This window comes from Dunckerocampus dactyliophorus, chromosome 12, assembly GCF_027744805.1.
Source record: "Dunckerocampus dactyliophorus isolate RoL2022-P2 chromosome 12, RoL_Ddac_1.1, whole genome shotgun sequence".
NCBI classification, from domain to species: Eukaryota; Metazoa; Chordata; class Actinopteri; order Syngnathiformes; family Syngnathidae; genus Dunckerocampus; species Dunckerocampus dactyliophorus.
Genome location: NC_072830.1, coordinates 24595775 through 24615464, shown reverse-complemented (window position 1 = coordinate 24615464; position 19690 = coordinate 24595775). Strand labels below are relative to the sequence as shown.

The following is a 19690-nucleotide window of genomic DNA, read 5'->3' as shown; positions in this document are numbered from 1 at the left end:
TCACAACCGGCCTTACGGGCTCCTATGTCCGGACTACCTGCAAAAAAACGCAAGAAAAGCACAGAGGGCATGCCTGTGACGTGCTGATTTTCAAGCCGTAAACTGATTAGAGACCGACCGCAGAGTTTTTTTTCGTGTCAGATAAACTCTGCGGGCGCTTACATTTTTTTTCAGGTTGCAAGGCAAAGTTATACATTTCGTACGTCTTCATGCGTTATCCGTACGGCCAATGTGTGTCTTTTGTACGTTTTGCTGGTGTCAGGTTTGGGCAAAATGTACATTTTTTCATACGTCGTACTTGCGGACTACTATGTTTGTCGTGCACACCACATATGTAATTAGTATGGCCGATGCACATTCAGATATTTTGTACGTCTTCCATGCATGTTGGGCTCTTACTCCTTCATAGTCACTACAACTACGTTCTCCACAAAAAAAGACAGCAACTTGGGGAATGCCAAAAATCGCACAGCCAAAAAAATCGTACATCCAGTTGTGACCTAGGATTAAGGGACAGATAGGACATTTCATTGTTCTAATGCAGGGTTTTCCAAATGTTTTCATTTCCCCCGGATCAAAAACTACTATTTAAATCACAATATGTCATGTCTGCTCGAATCCTAATGCAGCTGGTAAAATGTAACTACTAATGGGTGCAACAATGTTGACACATAGGCCGACAATTACAAATACTAATAATTGTTGTCGCTTTCTGTTATGTCCAGTGGATTATAAATCATATCTATATGTGTTCAGTCTATACAAACACACCAACATTAGATGTGTTATTGCCTAGTTGAGTTTCTCACTTTATTAGCACATTCTTTTCCTTCTCAGGTAGCTCTCACATGTCTGGCACCCTCTGCTGGCAGGCTTTACACATTTACTGTATGTGATATGACATTAATTATATTTTGTTAGCTATATCAGTCTACAGTACTTCACACCTCGACAATACACTATTAATAGCACGAAATCACACATTCACGTCCTTTTTCACAGTTTTCTCGCCGAACTCCAACCTCCCACAGTGCCTTTTCCTCACACTGTCACTCTGCTATCTTTTGCTCTTCCAGGCCAGCACTACCTTGACCGAGCTCATGTATTTTTAATGAAATGGCTGCATTGTAGAGCTCTCGTATAAGCATTACAAAGGAAATGAAAGCAGTACAACATGCATTAAGTCCAGGTTTGATGACAGCATTATCATGCAGCATCATTACATTGCTAGGGAACATCCCTTTCCCCATTCACATCATTATACTTTGTAGGCAAGATGTTAAATATAAAATAATCATATATAGTATATTAAAAATAATAAGCACAGCGTTCACACACTTAATGCTTGTGAGGCCAAATTGTGAAGCAAGCTTTAACGTTTTTTCACAACCTGTCTTTACATTGAAATTAGGTACATCATGTAATGCTTTTGGAATGCACTGCAACAATAAAGCAACACATTTCTTTCATGTGTAGTATAGGGAAACACATTAAGCACATACTTGGTGTTCATTTTGATTGACCACATTAAGTCAACATTGTCCACATACTCATTTGGCCAGCTGTAGGAAAATAGTAATTGTTTCATTCATACATTCATTTCCGACCAGTTGTCCTCATTAGCGTCATGGATGAGCTTGAGCCTATCCCAGCTGACTTCAGGCCGGATGTAAAGTACACTCTGAACTGGTCATCAGTCAATATGAGGGCACATACCTGTATAGACAACCATTCACACTCACATTCATACCTATGAACAATGTAGAGTCACCAATTACCTAACATGCATGTTTTTGGACTGTGGGAGGAAAAGACATTTGCAATTTATTGCTTATAGTGTATTAAACCAGCTGAATTAGGCTCCAGCATAATCTGTTAATGTCGGAGCTTTGTAAAGGCCAGACTTGGTTTAATGATTTAATTTTATTTGGACATATATACGTTTTACCCTGGTCTATATATCACAAATTACAATTGACAATTCCACAAGGATTAGGAAGAAGCAGAGTTTATTCAATCCTACCCCTCTTTGTACTTTCCACACCAACCTCTTCTGACCGTGCCTTGATGACCCAACTTTACACTATTTATATTTTAAACTTGAAATATTTTACTTGAAATGACCCCACTTTTTGCAAAGAAGTATCAACCAAAAGATTCCTCCATACCCTGAACTGGCACAACAAATTCATTTATTATATTATTACAGGTATGTTTCAGTGCTTTTGTCACTATGGTGTACTGAGATACCGTACATCTAGACACAGTTCTAGTCAAAAGTTTGACACACTTTCTTATGTTACTCAATGTGAAGGTATGTCTAAACCTCTGACTGGTACTGTATATCTAGAAATATTAGTTCCCTTAGGTTTGGCATTTTTATTGTCCATTAGTAACATTAGGAACATTTTCAGTGGCATTTAATTTCTGCCTAGAGAAAATAGCTAAATGCACTTGAGGTGCTGCTATGTTTATTAATCAGGACTGAATAGCTGTCAGCGTTTTGCGTGCCGTCAGACACACTCTGATTCCTCGGCAATCAATGTGCAGTGTCAGCATGAGAGACAAAATGAAGGAGCAGGTAATGAAAGAAGACAGCAGTGAAGTTGCGGAAAAGACAGCAAGAAAGGATTGGAGATGAAAGAGAGTGTTGAGGGAGAGAAGCAGACAGGGATTTCTTACTTTGTGTTTATAGCTTCATCATTAGTAAAAAAAAAAAAAAAAAAAAAAAAGACAGCACATGTCCAGTGCTCAAAGTGGGAGCTCATTAAAAGTAAGTCTCAGAAGAAAAGTGAAGAGTCTGATTTCATGACGTTATCCCCCATGGAGTGTTTGGCTTTGACTTTATACAAGTTCACATTTTGGAGTAGAGGTGAACTTTGAATAGAAAAATATAATTAGTACAGTGGAATCTCTGTTTTCGTCATTAATCCGCTCCAAAAGGTCAGACGAAAACCAAAGCGTACGTAAACCGAATACATTTTTCCCATAAGGCGTAATGCAAATCCAATGACTCTGTTCCAGACAACCAAAAATATTCACACAAAACACATTTTATAGAGAATAATTATAGTGTTACATGCAGAAAACAAAGTGAAATGCATATAAATAATGCAGTAAATGGATGAGTGAACATTTTTACCTTTATTGAAAACTCTTGTTGGTGAACACAGCGATCAGTGTGGGTGGAGGGAGGGAGTGCAGTCCTTGAAAGAAGAAAGTACGATTACCAAGACATATTTTTGGCAGTATTTCTTTGTTGAAAACCAAATCCTACGAAAACCGAGGTTACACTGTACTTCAATCATGACAAGTTTCCCACGTTTAGATGCAGTAGTAGTATTTGTTTCTGTTGTCTGGTTTCTTCCTATAGACCTATTGTAAATATCATATTACCATAAATTCCGGGGTTTAAGCAGCTACTTTTTTCTTAAACTTTGAACGCTGGGGCTTATACAGCAGTGCGGCTAATTTATGGCTAATTTCTAATCTCGTGACATCTCCTTTACTTCAGACTACTGATAATCATTTAAATATTGTACCGTCTGCGAGTCAGTGAGAAAACTGTAGCTCTTGCTTTGGCAGGAGACGAACACGAGCTATCAGTGAACTTACGACGAGCTTGTCAACCCACTGGAAATTGCAGGAGGTCATTAATCAATATAACAGTCTTGACTCATAGTGTCATCTAAGAATGCTAAACTCATCACACAGCAACTTAACACTCAAAAGGTACCTGTGACATATAGAAATAAAAAGGGAGTAGAAATACGAATGAAAAAAAAAATATTTTCAAGTTTTCCCTTAATGCATTGCCTCCAAGCTAATCATCCATTGGTACCTGCTGGGCTCTGCAATGATGTCAGCCTCCCTCTGGGCTCTGGGCTCTGTTGGCTCCCTCTGGTGGACAGAGGCGGAATTTCAGCACCATCCATCCATCCATCCATCCATCCATTTTCTCCAATGTCCTCCAATGAAATGCTTTGCTCAGATGCAGTGCATTATTGGAAAATAGTTGAAAATAGTTGTTTCTTTTTTCATTTCATTTAAACTCATATTGGGACTTATCTAGGTACCTTTTGAGTGTTAAGTTGCTGTGTAATGAGTTTAGTATTCTTTGTAAGATGACACCGTGAGTCAGACTGTTATTTTGAGTAATGACCTTCTGCAATTTCCAATGGGTTGACAAGGTCGTTGTGAGTTTTTTCATAGCTCATGATTGGCTTCTGTCAAATAAAGAGCTGGCTAGTCCTCACTGACTCAATATGCCGTTTTATGACAGTCCGTCCATCCATCTCCTATGCCGCTTATCCTCTTTCGGGTCGCCCCATTTGACTTCGGGCGAGAGGTGGGGTACAAACATATAGAGAAACCAAGTAGACAAATAATCATTCATGCTCACCTTCATACCTATGGACAATGTAGAGTCACCAATTAACCTAGAATGCATGTTTTTGGAATGTGAGAGAAAACCGGAGTAACTGGAGAAAACCCACGCACGCACGGGGAGAACATGCAAACTCCACACAGACATGTTCAAGCAGAGATTCGAACCCAGGTCTTCCCAATATCCTGACTGTGTGGCCAACATGCTAACCACTCAGGCACCTGCTCATAGTCCGGTGCGACACATCTGTTTTTTCCTTTTAATTCAGTGGGCGCAGCTTATACACTGGAATTTACAGTACTCTTCTGTTTAAAAAAAAAAAGAGAAAAAAAAGCTCAATGCAGGGAACAAAATGAGCATTTTTTTGGTTCTCCAAAAATGTGTGCAGCCAGTGATATATTTGATATTTTTGACAATCCTTCTTTTCCTCAAAGACAATAAAGTTGAAAGCAGAAGCTCGGTTGGACCTCCTGCGGCAAGTGGGTGTCACTGTGGACACCTGGCTGAAGAGCGCTATGAATCAGGTGCGTTGCAGTCTCTCCATGTGCATGTGAAGGTCTCGCTGCATGATTTGCATTGATATGTGCATCTCTTTGTGTTTTTTATGGGTCGTTGCATCCCTACATGAATGGCATGTTGCACCATGCTTGTTCATAGTTTGTGTGTAAATCCCCTCACTTTTTCTGTGCATGCTGTACTGTAGGTGATGGAGGAGCTTGAGAATGAGCGCTGGGCCAACTACACTTCCCACGATGCCTCACTGTCGGTGAGACAACTCCCCTCACTCAATCTGTATTGCCAATTATAAGGCTGCAATTGTGTAACCATAACTAAACGTAACAATGATGTAAAAAGTACATGCACAAACCTCACACCCTCAGTAAATTTTAAAACATGGGATTCACTAACTGCACATTACACTTTTTTGGACAAAGCTTTGGAGTTTGAACCGTTGTCATCATGATATCGCACAGGGTGTCAGCAAATGGTGCAAGACTTCACTCTAACACTTACTTCCTACCCCTTTTCCTTGTTACAGCAATTACCAAAAGTTAATATCAATTAAGAATAACAATGACCACGCCTCTCGCCCAAAGACTGCTGGGATAGGCTCCAGCATACCCATGTGACCGTAGTGAGGATGGATGTAAGAATAAAAATGACAGTGTCGTTGCATCTGTCACTCTTTTCTTCTTCATCTATTTTGCACTTGTTCCTTCTGGATCGAAAGACACTGTTGCACAACCAGCTGGGTTTACCACAGCTTTTGAGGGCATCCTTCGGGTGTTTACACTCTTTCACAGTGTACTGGTGGGAACATTATCAGCTCTGTATTATAGGGTAATGCCCATTGTGTGTTCCAGCAGGCTGTGTGAGTCAAAAAGCAGGTCTTGGTCAGTGTGTGAGTTTTTAGGTTGTTTTTTTTTGAAACCCCAACATGGAGGTCGTCTCGAACGTGGACATCAGAGTCCAAAAAGGCAACTTATTGTTTTTGTCCACTGAGTTAATGTGCTTGGTGAAGGCTTGCATCCTGCAATGGATGGTGCCCAACTTTGGAGCTTTGCCTGATATATACACCTAAAAAAAAATGGACCTTCCATAGTTCTAATATAAACCGCTATTTAGAAATATTTTTTTTAGTCTGTGGCCCCAACAGGAACCTTCATTCAGAAATGTTCTGATACACAGATTCTTAAGGTCCTGACTTGCAACCAGAGGCTTTCATTTTTTATGATTTCATTATAAATGAAATCCCCCAACCAGAATAGCTGCGCTGACAAATCACCTCCTGAATGATGCAAAGTGTAAGATAATTGATCTCAGGACAGTGTAATCATCGGTTACACTAACCTGGGTCCTAAAACGTCACACAGCCTGCACGCAAAATCAAATTTTATAGTAAATGCAAGTAAGTAAGTAAATGATAATTATCAAAACATAAACATGATTACACAGATTTATCTTTCGATCATCTGTGTTTGTATTGATACGGTCAGTGTGCCCCAGTAGATGTGCTTGTCATTCTGCTCACATGACACTGCAGCACAAACAAAGAACGAAAAAAAGAAAGAAAAGAGAGACTGACATCAGAGCAGATGTGGAGGAGGTGATGTGATAATGCAAAGATAAAATTAGATGTTAAGGTGTGACAAAAGGGATTGGTGAGATAAATTACCTTCAAACCAGACTGACAATCTAGGGTTCCCTCATTTCCCTTGAGCAGGCATCATGAAACTATCAAACTTTGCCATCGATGCCCCTATCGTGACACAACAGATTGCTGCAAAAGTTTAACCTTGGCTTCAACACTTTTTTTCCGTATGCTCTTGAGCAGGGGTGCCCAAACCTTTTTTACCGAGGGCTGCATACAGAAAACTGCGCTTTTTGGGGAATTTTGCCCATCGTCTACAATCCTTATGTGAAACATGAACATATCTTTCTTTACCTTTTCTGTACGTTCTAAAGAGAGAAAACGAGTTAGCATGAGGCCGCTAACGATGGACGTCATGGGAGCCACCTATTTTGACGATAAAGCCTAAAAAAAAACCCGCCAAAAATCTTCCATGTACATAACTGACCTGTATGTTAACCAAGCTACAGCAATATTGTTATTGTATCAGCTAACATGAAGAACATATTTCTCTGGCAGAGTAACACAACACCTACCTAGTCGCAGCGTCTTTTGCAACGTCTCAAGCCACTGCCGAGCAGTATACGACTTAAGCGGCTGTGTTGTTTGTGAGTTTGAACCACCCATCGTTACGAACAACAATTTAACAAGATGCTCGTTCGCTGTCAGCATTTTTTACCTGAGGGCTATGCTAAATTTTCCGGCTCCACGGGGAGCACAAGTCCCATCAGTCGGCATCCCAATGAGAGCAGACATTGTAAGTGATTGTTTTAATTATACTGTTGTCCATGAAACATTTAGAACTAGCACTGAGGGGATAATGGGGCATCTTACCTGGTAACCTTTAGCTCATTCTCCATATATTCAGGCTCAAAAGATAACGGTCTGGTTCCTCATTTGTCCAAAAGTAGTCGTCGGTGGCTGCAACTCGCACAAAGTCTGCCATGATTCGTTATAGCATGGTGCGCCTCGGAAAGAAGTTCCGGTCATGTTTAAAATAATTGAAATAAGGCAAAATACTGTAAATCTTACATGTGTCATGAATATGCCTGTTAATACATGATCACAGCATGTATGTAAAACGATAAAATGTTGTTAGAGGTATTTTTAGAGGGCTTTATCGTCGAAATAGGTAGGTCCCTTATGCTAACTCATTTTCTCTTTTTAGAACGCACAGAAAAGGGAGAGAAATATGTGTTCATGTTTCACATAAGGATTGTGGGTGATGGACCACACTTTGGACACCACTACTCTTGCGAGACTTGATGTTTTGTTTTTTTCAAAATGTAGCTTGGCCTGGATTTTTATCTTTGTAAGAAAAGGCTGGTACACAATTTTAAAAAAGCACTTCACCTCCCAAGTAGAGCGCCATGCACACACAGGAATTAGATTTTTATCAATTTCGAGGTCTGGAGAAGTATGGAAATTGGGAACTCGAGTAAGGAGAAGTATTCAAGTTTCCAAGACTGTTACCATTGTTCTGTTTTCTGAAAGATAAAATTATGAATAACTAAAAAAAAAAAAAGAAATGGATGCATCTGTTTTTCTAAGGGGCTTGCTAGAGTAACTAAGATGCTTGTGTGAGAGCACACAGTGGGCGACACATGCCGAAAAACATTTGGGAAGATTGACAACGATTGAATGGCCAGCCCTCTGCTCTTGTCCTCCTCCAAGCCTTTGTATGAGCTGCATTACTTAGCTGTAATCCATCCATTTACTACACTGCTTGTTCTCACTAGGGTGGTGGCTATGCTGGAGCCTATCCCACCTAGCTATACTCTTGGAAATGGAAATTATATGGTGACATTAAGGCATACATATTCAGAATAATGATCAATTGATTAATTCCATCAATTTCATAACACTATGGCTGTGACGAGTGATTATTTTCTTTGTTGATTAATCTGAAGCTTATTGTTTCGATTAATGGAGTAATCCTAGTCAGACCAAATCAACAAGAACCAAACACAAACAGTGAGTGGTTTGGTCTGCAACATTTCAGAAAAGAGGCAAAAATGCACATCAGTCTTTTCCAAAGTCAAAGGTGATGTGTGTGAATATCTAGTGTATCCTAAAACACAAAGATAATAGGTCTATGAATATTCTCATTCATCCAGGTCATTGTATTCTAAGGGCATTGAATCGATCGCAACCAGGATGTTCAGGTTTTCTTAGCAGACGTTTCAGCTCTCATTTATAAAAATCAAATATTTTCATAGCTAGAGCATAGAGGAGACCTGTTTACGACCTTCTAAATGTGTTTTTTGATATTAGTAGAGCCCTCTAGACATGAAATAACACCCCTACAGTCACCTTTACACTTGTATTATACAATACAGGAGATCCACACATCCCCACCCGCTACAAGCTGACCTGTATGTATGTACTAATGTTTTATTTATCCATATTTATATTGTCAAACACTGCTCACTGGGGTCGCAGGGTATGCTGGAGCCTATCCCAGCTGACTTTGCGCAAAAGGCAGGGAAGTAACACTGTAAGTTGTAACCTGTAACATTGTAAATACCATAATTATCTACTTATTCTATTCTATTCCTAGTGTGGTAACATACAAAGCTACTTCTGATTCTGATAATCAGAGAAAGTACGACATTTAAGACATAAATAAAACGTGTGCTCGTGTGTTGCAATAAATGTGGACAGGAAGTGACATCAGGGGTTCAGAGTTGAGTTTTAGCTTTGAGTTGATTACGGCCGCACCAGTAGCCTGTGTTATTATTATGATTATTATTATTATTATTATTATTATTATTATTATTATTATTATTATGTTATTGCTATTGTGCCTGTTATACATATGCACTTCTACTTACTAGCATTTTATTTTACTCGTGTCCAAAATTCTACACATGTTAGTCAGAATGTTAGCCAATATTTGTTTACTAGGAAGTATTGCCATTATCTTTTGTTTTACTTTTCTTTCGTAGGACCTGGTTTTACAGCTGACAAATGACCCAGTTTAAAACATGCCTTCACTGCTGAACAGTTTACCACCATTTTTTCATTTGCATCATTATATTTTAATTGGTTGATCCAGCCATCACATATAGCTGTGAAGATAATATGGATTTTATGCTTAAGGAATCAAAATGGATTAACATGACATGCACACATTTAGGCACACACACAAACGCACGCACACACACACACACACACACACACACACACACACAGACACACACACACACGCACAGAGGTATTGGGTTTCAGGTATTGAGTTTACTGTGTCAACAGAAATCTGATGACTTAACACAACCTGAGGAAAACACAAAATCACACATACACACACTTTGTTGTGGTCAGGTCAGCTTGCTGTGTGTGTGATGGCTCCGTCTCACAGCAACATCACATGACCTTCACTTAAGCCAGTGAAATGCTCATGCAACAAAAGAGGGAGGGGCTAGATCATGTCATTCAACTGCTGCCTTCTACCTGTTACTAAAAGTTGTTATAGCACCTCACAGGAACTCGAGGTAGAACAAAGCGCTTGACGATCTCTCCTCCGTGTCTTTGTCGTGTTAAATGTTTATGACTTTTATCGGGACGTGTGTGTTTGTCAAAAAGGGTACAGTGGACTTGGAGCGTGAGGACGGTGAGGAGTGTGAGGAGAATATGGAGGTTTTTGATGACAGCAGCTCCAGCCCTTCAGGAACCCTCCGCAATTACCCGCTAACCTGCAAGGTCCTTTACTCATACAAGGTATGAAGCGATATGCATATGATAATGCAAAATGTAAAAAAAAAAAGTAAAAGGCTGACACTTTTTCCATAAATTATCAGAATGGTTTTAGGATTGAGAATGTGTTAAACGAAGATATTGTCTTGCTATGCTGAACTCTGTTCACTACTCTCTGCCAGGCATCTCAACCAGATGAGTTAACCATCGATGAACAGGAGATGTTGGAGGTCATTGAGGATGGGGACATGGAGGACTGGGTCAAGGTGTGTGAGCAGACATATGACGGTCACACAACAGCAAGTTTGTTGCAACAAAAAACAAGATGCTATCTGTTGAGGTGTTTTTGTGGTGTACGCCAGCTTAGTTTGGATTTGCATCCTTTTCTAGTTTTTAAACTTTGTGTGTCCCTCACAGGCTCGCAATAAGACAGGACATGTGGGTTATGTTCCTGAGAAATATCTGCAGTTTCCTGCGTCCAACAGTTTGCTGAGCATGCTTCAGTCACTGGCAACACTGGACGCTCGATCACATACTTCTTCCAATTCCACCGAGCCAGAGTTGCACTCCGGCTGCATCAATGGCGACGCTAACAGTAAGAATTGTAAACGCAATAATAAAAACATATTACAACTTTAGTTTCAGTTACATTTTCAATATAATCCATTTTGTCGTTTATTATTTTTATATTTAAGCTTTATTTCTACTGAATTCTTAATAAATACGCGGTGGTTTGCACGGTGCGTTGTCTAGGTGCATTTGCGATAAATACCCCAACATCGTAACAGCGTGTAAATCAAGACTAGACTTTAAATGCAACTTTTTGATATTTTTAAACATGTACTGTACGTAGTTTAAAGCGACTTTCAACAAGTGTCAGTTTTGTTTTGTTTTTTTACAAACAACCAGATATACCAAACCCCTTTCCACCCCACCGAACCAACCGCCTTTCACCATGATTATATCATGAACAGGGACATCCCCCTGTTCAAAAGGCACATTGGGCCCTATTGGGCAGCTGTGGTCCCCACACCTTTAGCAACTGACCCAAATAAAAGCTATTTTTGTACTATTTGATTTGAGTATGTATTTAGTTAGATGTACAGTATGTTTTGGAGTAATATAAATACACAGGAAACAAATTGTTAAATACATTATTTATGGTGCCAAATAACCAATTAACGATCCCGGGCAGGGATGGAACCTGTGCCCTCATCCTTAAAAGGCAGCAGCTGTACCTCTCCTGCCTCAGCCTGACTTGGCGCTCTATGCCTCATGTTAGCAATGCACATCTTTTGCGCATTTGTTTAGAATGCGCCCCCTTGCGCAAAATGAGGCCCCCCTTGGATTGTGGGGCCCTACGCACAGTGCCTGCTCTGCGTGTAGGGAGAGGCAACCCTGAGTATACTGCGTAAATTCCTCTCTGTTGTAATCCAGTGTATTTTTAAATGCAACTTTTTTTTTCTTTCTGTTCTGCTCTTCAATTCCATTGTCATCACAGACACATCAATAGACAACGACTTTCTAGCTACACCCTACGCAAGTGAACTGTACCGTACTCCTGTAACCAATGCATGTCATACTGTACTGCACAATATACTTGTAGTGTTTCTATTGTCAAAAGTTGGAGAGTGGACCAAAACAACACATCTTGCCACTTTTTGGCTCCCTTCATTTGGGCTATCAAACACAGCAGAATGCTATCTGCCCATCCTTCCATCCATTTTCTACATTGCTTGTCCTCACTAGGGCCGCAGGTATGCTGGAGCCTATCATAGCTGGGTTTAGGCAAAATGCGGTGTACACCCTGGACTGGCAGTCTGTTCGTTGTATGGCAAAAAATAGTAAAAAAAACCCATTAAGAAATGTAACGTGTCAAATAAGCTTTGTAATAAGCACAGAAAAAAGACAACAAAAGGTTGGATATCTTTCATTGTTGTCTCTCGTTCACGGTGTCACGTTCCTCTTTGCTTTCTTTGATGGGTTACACCGCGTTGCGCTAGTATGATGTCACATTCGTGTGGAGACATAGCTCATCATCACATCTGCGCATCCCACGGTGGAAACACATTAGTCTATTTCATGGTGAGCTGAACTACTGCTTAATGCAAATAAGCTTAACAGACAGCAGCCGATACAAAAAAACATTAATTTCTACTGTGTTTCTAATCACTGTCTATTGTTCTCCCCACAGTGGTGTATGTACGAGCACTTTATGACTACGAAGGCCAAGCGGAGGAGGAACTCACATTTGCGGAGGGAGCAGTGATTCGCCTTCTGAACCGTGACACTCAGACGGATGATGGCTTCTGGGAGGGGGAGCTTAACGGAAGGGTGGGAGTTTTCCCCTCTGTTTTGGTGGAGGATCTAACAGAGAACGGAGAGACCAGTGTAGGAGGGCCCAATGGAATACAGGTAGGCTAACACCTGCAGAACCTCACAGAAGTCAGACTGTTTGGGTGGCAATGCTAGGCTATGTCATCACACTATGCTGCAACATACTGTCACATTACTTTGTTTTCCAGGCAAGAATGTCTTGCAACTATTAAAGGATTTTTCTGAATTGTCTTCGTACATTGTCCAATGACAATCAGGCGTCACAAGCTGTAGTACAGCGCACTGATTGTACTTAACGGGTGTCTTATCAGTCTTTCCTCAAAGAGTAATGCTGACGTTACAGCTTATCCTGCTGTGCCACTCTGCTTCCTGCATGCTTGTTTTTCATATCTTTCTGTCAGCAAGGCATCGACTAACACTGCGTCAGAGCTGCCGTGTTCTTGCTGTTCACTGATGAAAACAAAACTGGCACTGCAGTCACAGAGAGAGAGCTCTTATCTGTGGCACTGCCCAATTAGAGCAACAGGAAGGATACAGCCTCTCCCTTCCCAGATGCTTGTAGACATAACAAGTCTAAAAAGCCAGCAAGTCATGGAAATTTGAAATGCGTCTAGTAGTTCCTGTGTTCAGCAATTATGAGCCAATGCAGGAGTTGTATCAAAAGTCCTTTCAATGGTAATAATACTACTCCACTGTACACTACAGTGGAACTATTACTGTTTGTTTGCTCTTATAGGTCTCTCCCGCTCCCAAGCTGCCATCCTGCCTTCCACCTCTTCCGCTGTATGACCAGCCTCCAATCAGCCCTTTCACCAGCCCTGAGGCCTCCACCCCTCCTCCTCTCCCGCGTTCACCCTCTGCTGCACTCAACGGGGAGCACAAGCTTCCACTTCCTGCTGCGTCACACAAGACGCAGATAAACACTCAAAGTCAGCAACACAAGCTACACTTTCCCCTCAGTAATGTTACGTTAAACTATTCACTGAACCCTTTCTCTTCTTCTCTCCAGATATAACTTCTGGCAGGAGTCCAGTGTCACCTGGCTTTCAGCTGCAGCCGCCGAGATGCGCCCCTGAAGGATGCTCAGGCAAACTACGACCTGTTAGTATTCACATTGTGTGTTTGTAAAAAATAATCAGTTGAGAAATGTGCCGACAAAACGAAATTCAGAGCAACTTGTGAAGTTGATTAAGGTGTTTTTTTTACAATTTTACAAACATTTTGGCTAAACGTATGTCCCTTAAAGAGAGTGATTGCAACAGGTATGTGGCTGCCTAGACGGCTCTAACGTGCTGCAAGCATTATGTCTCGCCCTCTCCCTGGTGGACAATACAGTATAGCATTGACATTACACTAACCACATCATTTATGGAAATAATACTACAATGCAATCATAACTGACTTCACAGCATTTTCTTACCATTCAGACACAGTGTCTCAGACAATAGTTGACACGCGTGGATGAGGGACCTTTGATAAGCGCTGGCGGTGTGAAAGTGGGACTGCTTTTCTTCTATCTGATTTGTAATTATCAAACATACAGACATTTATTTGTTCAAAAATGTAATTTTGAGTCAGGTACAAACAGTCCCTTTAAGTGGCACAAAAATGTCACACTGTCAAGCCCCTCAGTTTACACACAGCATCAACAGAATAACTCTGGGCATGTGTTGTGCTATTTTTTTGGGGCATTTTTTCAACCCTTATTTAACAAAAACAAAACAAGAAAAACTGACAGCTATTCAAAGCGTCAGTGTAACTCACATCAGTTGCGCGAGCATCAAAGATGAACTGTTTTGCTTTTTCTCTGACTTTTTTTTTTGCAACACCAACCTCAACAAGGGATAGAATAATCAATCACAGCGGTAAAGCTCCAGCATCACCATACGTGTCAGCACTTTTTATTTTATTCATTTTTTTGCTTTTTATTTTTAACTTGGGGTCAAAGTTAAAGGAACTGTATGCAGCAGGGTCCTCCAGCTGCCTAGAGGGTGCAAACATTCGAACATACGACTAGCCCTCCTGCTTTGAGGACTTAAGACATAACACAGGCGCACTAGTTATGTTTGTTGTCGGATAATGACAGCAATGCGCCACAGCCATGTTTCCAAGACAGTGGGGAGTGTCAGCCAAAAATGCCAGTTATTTTATTCCGGCTGAACGGAGGTTTGTGACGATTTTCTTGTAGTTTAGATTGTAGCTTTTGGGTGGGAGGTTTCCAATCAGTTTTTTTAAACCACTATTGGTAAAACCGGTGATGGTGTTCTTGTAGTTTTTGGTTTGAAAAATGTAGTTTGGAGCGAGTTGCATACAGTCCCATTAGTACAGGGTTTTACTTTTGGTTTTAACCAAACCAGAGCAAGCCACCACTTTTTTTTTATACTTGTCTACCAATTAGAAATGTAAAGATGTGATACATAAGGTGCCTCTGTTGCTACTTTCTCATTAAATTATGTGTTTTATTGTTTTCACATGTTACTGTACTATAAAAAGTGGTTAGCTTATTTTTACACATGTATGACAGCTGAGAATGTTAAAATGCTACGTTCTTTTATCATTCAGAACAGTCTGACCGTCGAGTGAGATTTTTCACTTTTTCTTTCTTCCTATGGGAAAATTAATGGGAAAGCTGAATAAATCAGGGGTCAAGCAGCATAACAAACTGTGATCGACCTTTGAGCTTTCACTGTACTGACATCCTAACACGATCAATTGTGTGTTTTCCTCTGGCTGCAGGTGCGCGCGGCTCCTCCACCACCCAAACAGCAGTCTCGACGACAGCAGGGGAAGAGCGACAAGGCGGAAGAGGTGGAGATCACGCTGGTGTAACTGACAGAAGATGGCAGGCGGTTAGACGCACCCTCCAAAACATTGTAAACCGATGATATCCCAGAGGTGTCAGAGCCATTCAGCTCTGAGCTTAAATAAACTGAACTGAACCACATAAAACCCCTTCCCTTCAAGCAACCTCTTGTTCTCTGTTATCCTCAAGTTGAGGCGGGGAAGAGAGGAAGGCGGGAGAGATGGGGTATCCAATTTAATATTATCGGTATTTGCTTCCTAATGAAGTGCAGCAGTAGCTTCCCCAGTGTTACCTCTCTGACTTCCCACCTTCTTCCATTCTTGCCTTAAAACCTCACCTCATTTGGCAGAGGCCCAGAGCACACTGAAGAGCAGGATGAGGAGAGGAGGAAGAATGCTTGCAGAGGAAAGGAGAAGTTTTTCTTACCTTGTTGATCTTACTTCAGTTTCGTAGCTGAGAAACTGATGTTTTATTACACACACACAGTATGAAGAAATAGTCATGTAGCATTAGAAGTTATGGAGACAAAGTCAACGATTGCAAATTATTTGTCATTTACCACCAACCTGTCAATGGAGTATTTTGTTCACACACATGCATCCTCTTTTTCCAGCATCAACATGATGTTCTGTGTGTAGGATCATGTCTCCAGTCTGACTCTGAGTGCAGTTCTGTCATTGTGATGGCAGTTGCACATACAAATGCTGGGCCAATCATTGTTCTGGGTGTCACAGGCAACACCAATTTCACTAACAAACACAGTGGAACCTTTAAAGTCGAACACAATCCATTCCAGGGCACATTTAGACACATTTCTGGTAGTTCATTCATTTTCTATACCGCTTGTCCTCATTAATGTCACGGATAAGCTGGAGCCTTTCCCAGCTGAGAGGCGGGGTACACCCTGGACTGGTGACCAGTCAATCACAGGGCACCTAGAGTATAACAAACAACCATTCACGCCTATGGGCAATTCAGATTCTGACATTAACCTAACCTGCATGGCCAGTCTGTGGGAGGAAGCCCGAGTACCCGTAAAATCCACACAAGGGGGGTGCATACAAACTCCACACAAAGATGGTGACATATTCCTATTGTCAATGCTCATTTTTTAAAATTATTTTTAAATTAAATTGCAATAATCCATTCTAGGGTCAAAACTTTTATAACTGTACAGGAATTGTAACATTTGAACATTCTTAACTGTTATATAAGTGTAAAAACAAGTTAACCACTGTATAAAATAAAAATTAATAAAAAAAATTGTTCACCTTTTTAAGACGTGACAGAGGTTAAAACTATCTTTTAGGCAGCTTAACGTATGCAGCTGACTTTGCTGTGCACATTCCACTTCCACTTTTAGTACCGATTACCAATGTCGCTTTAGTGATATTGTGCTGAGCAGCCAGGAAAGATGTTTGTACCGCTTTCCAACATTGCAATAAATTCCAGTTTTTGTGATTCCGTGGTCATCATCGTCTTTGCCATTTCTGGAACACAACCAAAGAAAAGCATATTTTCCTGAAAATGTAGATCAGTTTCCAAATTGCACTACGTTTGTGGTGTTCAAATTTGAAGGTTCCACTGTCAAAACAAATGCAGGAAAATGTGTTTGGAGTTAGGAACAAAACGGGAGTTTCATTTCATCAAATTGGTGGTAAATGCAATTTTTTTAAATTTATGGAGCCTCCATAGAAAGTAAGCAAGAACATTTTTCATGGGTTTGGATAGATCAACTGGGTGTCCCCTTCCCTACCCCGCTCGCCATATATAGTTCTCACCATTATACAGTATGTATTCAATGTGTATTAGTACAGTACATTACTGTTGTCATAGGAATGTTATGCACAGCGTTTGATACTCTCGGCTAAATGAAATAGCTCGTCTGATACAAGATGGAAGCGCTTACTCTGAGAGGTCATTGTAAATATGGTATGATGGAGAGCTTGGAATGAGGACTGGAGAGCGAGATGGGGGGAAAAAGAGAGAACAGAGAGGCTGGATCCTTCCTTCTGCTCTTTCCTCTATCTCTTTCTCAATCCCTCCCTTCCTGATCTGTTTCTCTAATGTCTGTACCGTTCATTGGCAGTGAGTGTGACTTGTATTCATATACAGCTGCATCATACACGCACATATGCTGTATCTTCTCAAAGCGTGACTGACTGACTCCCAGTTGATTGATTTTGAAGGCACTGAAGACTGTTGGTATTTGTTGTCATGCTGATTTTGGATAGACTGTATTTCTGGCACAGGGATCAACTGATGTGTTTTTATTGACTGCTTCATTATGGGTTGGTAGTTTTATTCATTTTATTCATTGGTTCTGTACCTGACAATCTGTGTGTTTGCACCGAATACCTCCATCAGCATCACTCATGATACAAACCTCATTTTCTTCCGCGGTGGATCAGGGGTGGCTGAAATAGAAGAGACATGCTGTATGGACAGATGCAAATGACATTCAAATGGCGCTGAGTACAATTCTGTTTTTTTTTTCACTCTGACCCCCTTTATAAATGCCCTTCAAGCCTTTAAGCACCTTGCCAGATGGCAGCGTAGCACTTTTATTTATTTGTACGAACCCTGCGAAGTAGCAGTACCTCCACTTAGCACCAGAAAGGAAAGACACACCATTGAAGTCAAAAGATATTCTGTCCATTCTGAATCTGTAGTTTGTTTCAATGTAACTGAATTTCCTGCTCTTGTAAAGACATGCAGATATTGTGGACAATGTAACTGGGTGTTTTGCTGATGAAACAAAATTATGTGTGTGCTGTAAAACATGTTTTGAGTGAAGAATGTGGGTTTTTTTTTTTTGTATTTTTTTTGCAGGGGGGTTGAAATATCCCCGCTGTTTGTTTATGCCAGAGTGACTGTTTCCAGGAGAGAGCAGATCTGTCAGCCCAGTTCCTTACTACTTCTGCACACTGAAAAAGATGCAGTGTTGACCCATGCTAATATTTCCTTGTGAAACAGTTCCCACGCCGTTGTGTTTTGCTAGATTACCCTAATATTTGTGTTGAACTTGGGATAGACATACTGCTACATGAATTGACTGTTTGGAATTCTCGAAGTGTGTGGATTTGACTGTTGATTATTTGTGTATTGACGCAATCAAAGCCAAATAGAGTGCAATACTCGGCTGCAACCAGCAGAGGCACTGTTGAGTCACTCTTAACTGAACGGTCGAAAGAAGAGCATGACGTATGTATAAAATTGAGCTATATTCACGCAGACCTTCACATTCTGCTCAGTACCACGCTGGCATTGAAATAGGAGTTCAGAACATTCCGAAAGAGGCTCTTTTACCCCATTAAAAAAATAATAATGTATCGATAACAATTAGTTATCAACAATTCAATCAACAATTAGTTAAAATTAAATGAACCTCCCCAGTTTACCCAACACAATTTGGAACTAGTTTAAATAAAAAATGTAAACGTATATTCAAATGCTTTTTTAAAATTTTTGAGTGCCAACACTGACATTTACAAAGGCCGCAGTATGAGTAATGATTGTCCGTTTATTTAGATTTTTATTTTGTTGTTTGTTGTATAAATGTCATTGCAGCTGCACATATTTGACTCTGTGTACCAAGGGATGGACTTTCCATCGTATGGAGTCGGGATGGGACACAGTGTTACGCCTGTAATTTCTATCAACTGTGCAAAATTGAGATAAATGTGCTACGATCAGAAAAAGGATACAAATGCCTTTTTTCATCATAATATGTTCTGTAGCATCAAAGACTTGCATTGGAATTAGTTCTTGTAACCTCCTCTCCTTAGTTGTCATATGAAGTCATCCTGATCACAGTCTTGCACGATTGTGGTCAAGGCAACTAAACAGCAGCCTCTCCTTGATCTTTCTGAGATCTTAATTTATTACAATGCTCAAACTTGTTTTGAAGTTTATCGTTTACAGCAGCGTCCCCATGAAGCTCCCTTCATAAAGTCTCAATCTATTGTTAAATGTACTGTATGCTTTTGTGTTTGCAGTTTCCAATACAAAAAGTCTGAACAGTCCTTTTGCTTTGCCACAGTGTTCAATTATTACTTTTTTTCATATAATTCCATTTTCTACATCAGTCTATTTGGAGCAGCCGCACACGTCCTTATTAATTATTGACAAGGTGGTAGAACCACTGGCCTTCTCTCTAGTCCGACTGTTGCCACGGTGACAATAATGAGAACAGGTGCAAATGTCTTTCTGCATATAATTACTGGCTGTACAAAAAGCAAAGTTTGTATTTATTGTGTACAAATGTTAATTAATAAAATGATATTGGAGAAAACTCATTGTTTGCCTTCTTGTGTGTGTGTGTGTGTGTGTGCGT

General features: G+C 40.4%; 1 protein-coding gene across 3 annotated transcripts in view; it reads left to right on the top strand.

Moving 5' to 3' along the window:
• Positions 1–19638, top strand: part of LOC129190979 (F-BAR and double SH3 domains protein 2-like) — a 55859-nt gene extending 36221 nt beyond the window's left edge. For 2 of the 3 annotated variants that reach the window (XM_054793853.1, XM_054793856.1), the window contains 9 exons: positions 4822–4911; positions 5091–5153; positions 10104–10238; positions 10397–10480; positions 10632–10809; positions 12409–12629; positions 13288–13480; positions 13561–13652; positions 15288–19638. In XM_054793853.1, coding sequence (XP_054649828.1) covers positions 4822–4911; positions 5091–5153; positions 10104–10238; positions 10397–10480; positions 10632–10809; positions 12409–12629; positions 13288–13480; positions 13561–13652; positions 15288–15380 — 1149 coding nt within the window. In that variant the 3' untranslated portion in view covers positions 15381–19638. The remainder of the gene's footprint in view (positions 1–4821; positions 4912–5090; positions 5154–10103; positions 10239–10396; positions 10481–10631; positions 10810–12408; positions 12630–13287; positions 13481–13560; positions 13653–15287) is intronic. The other variant, XM_054793855.1, reaches the window with a different exon arrangement.
• Positions 19639–19690: the final 52 nt, after the last annotated feature.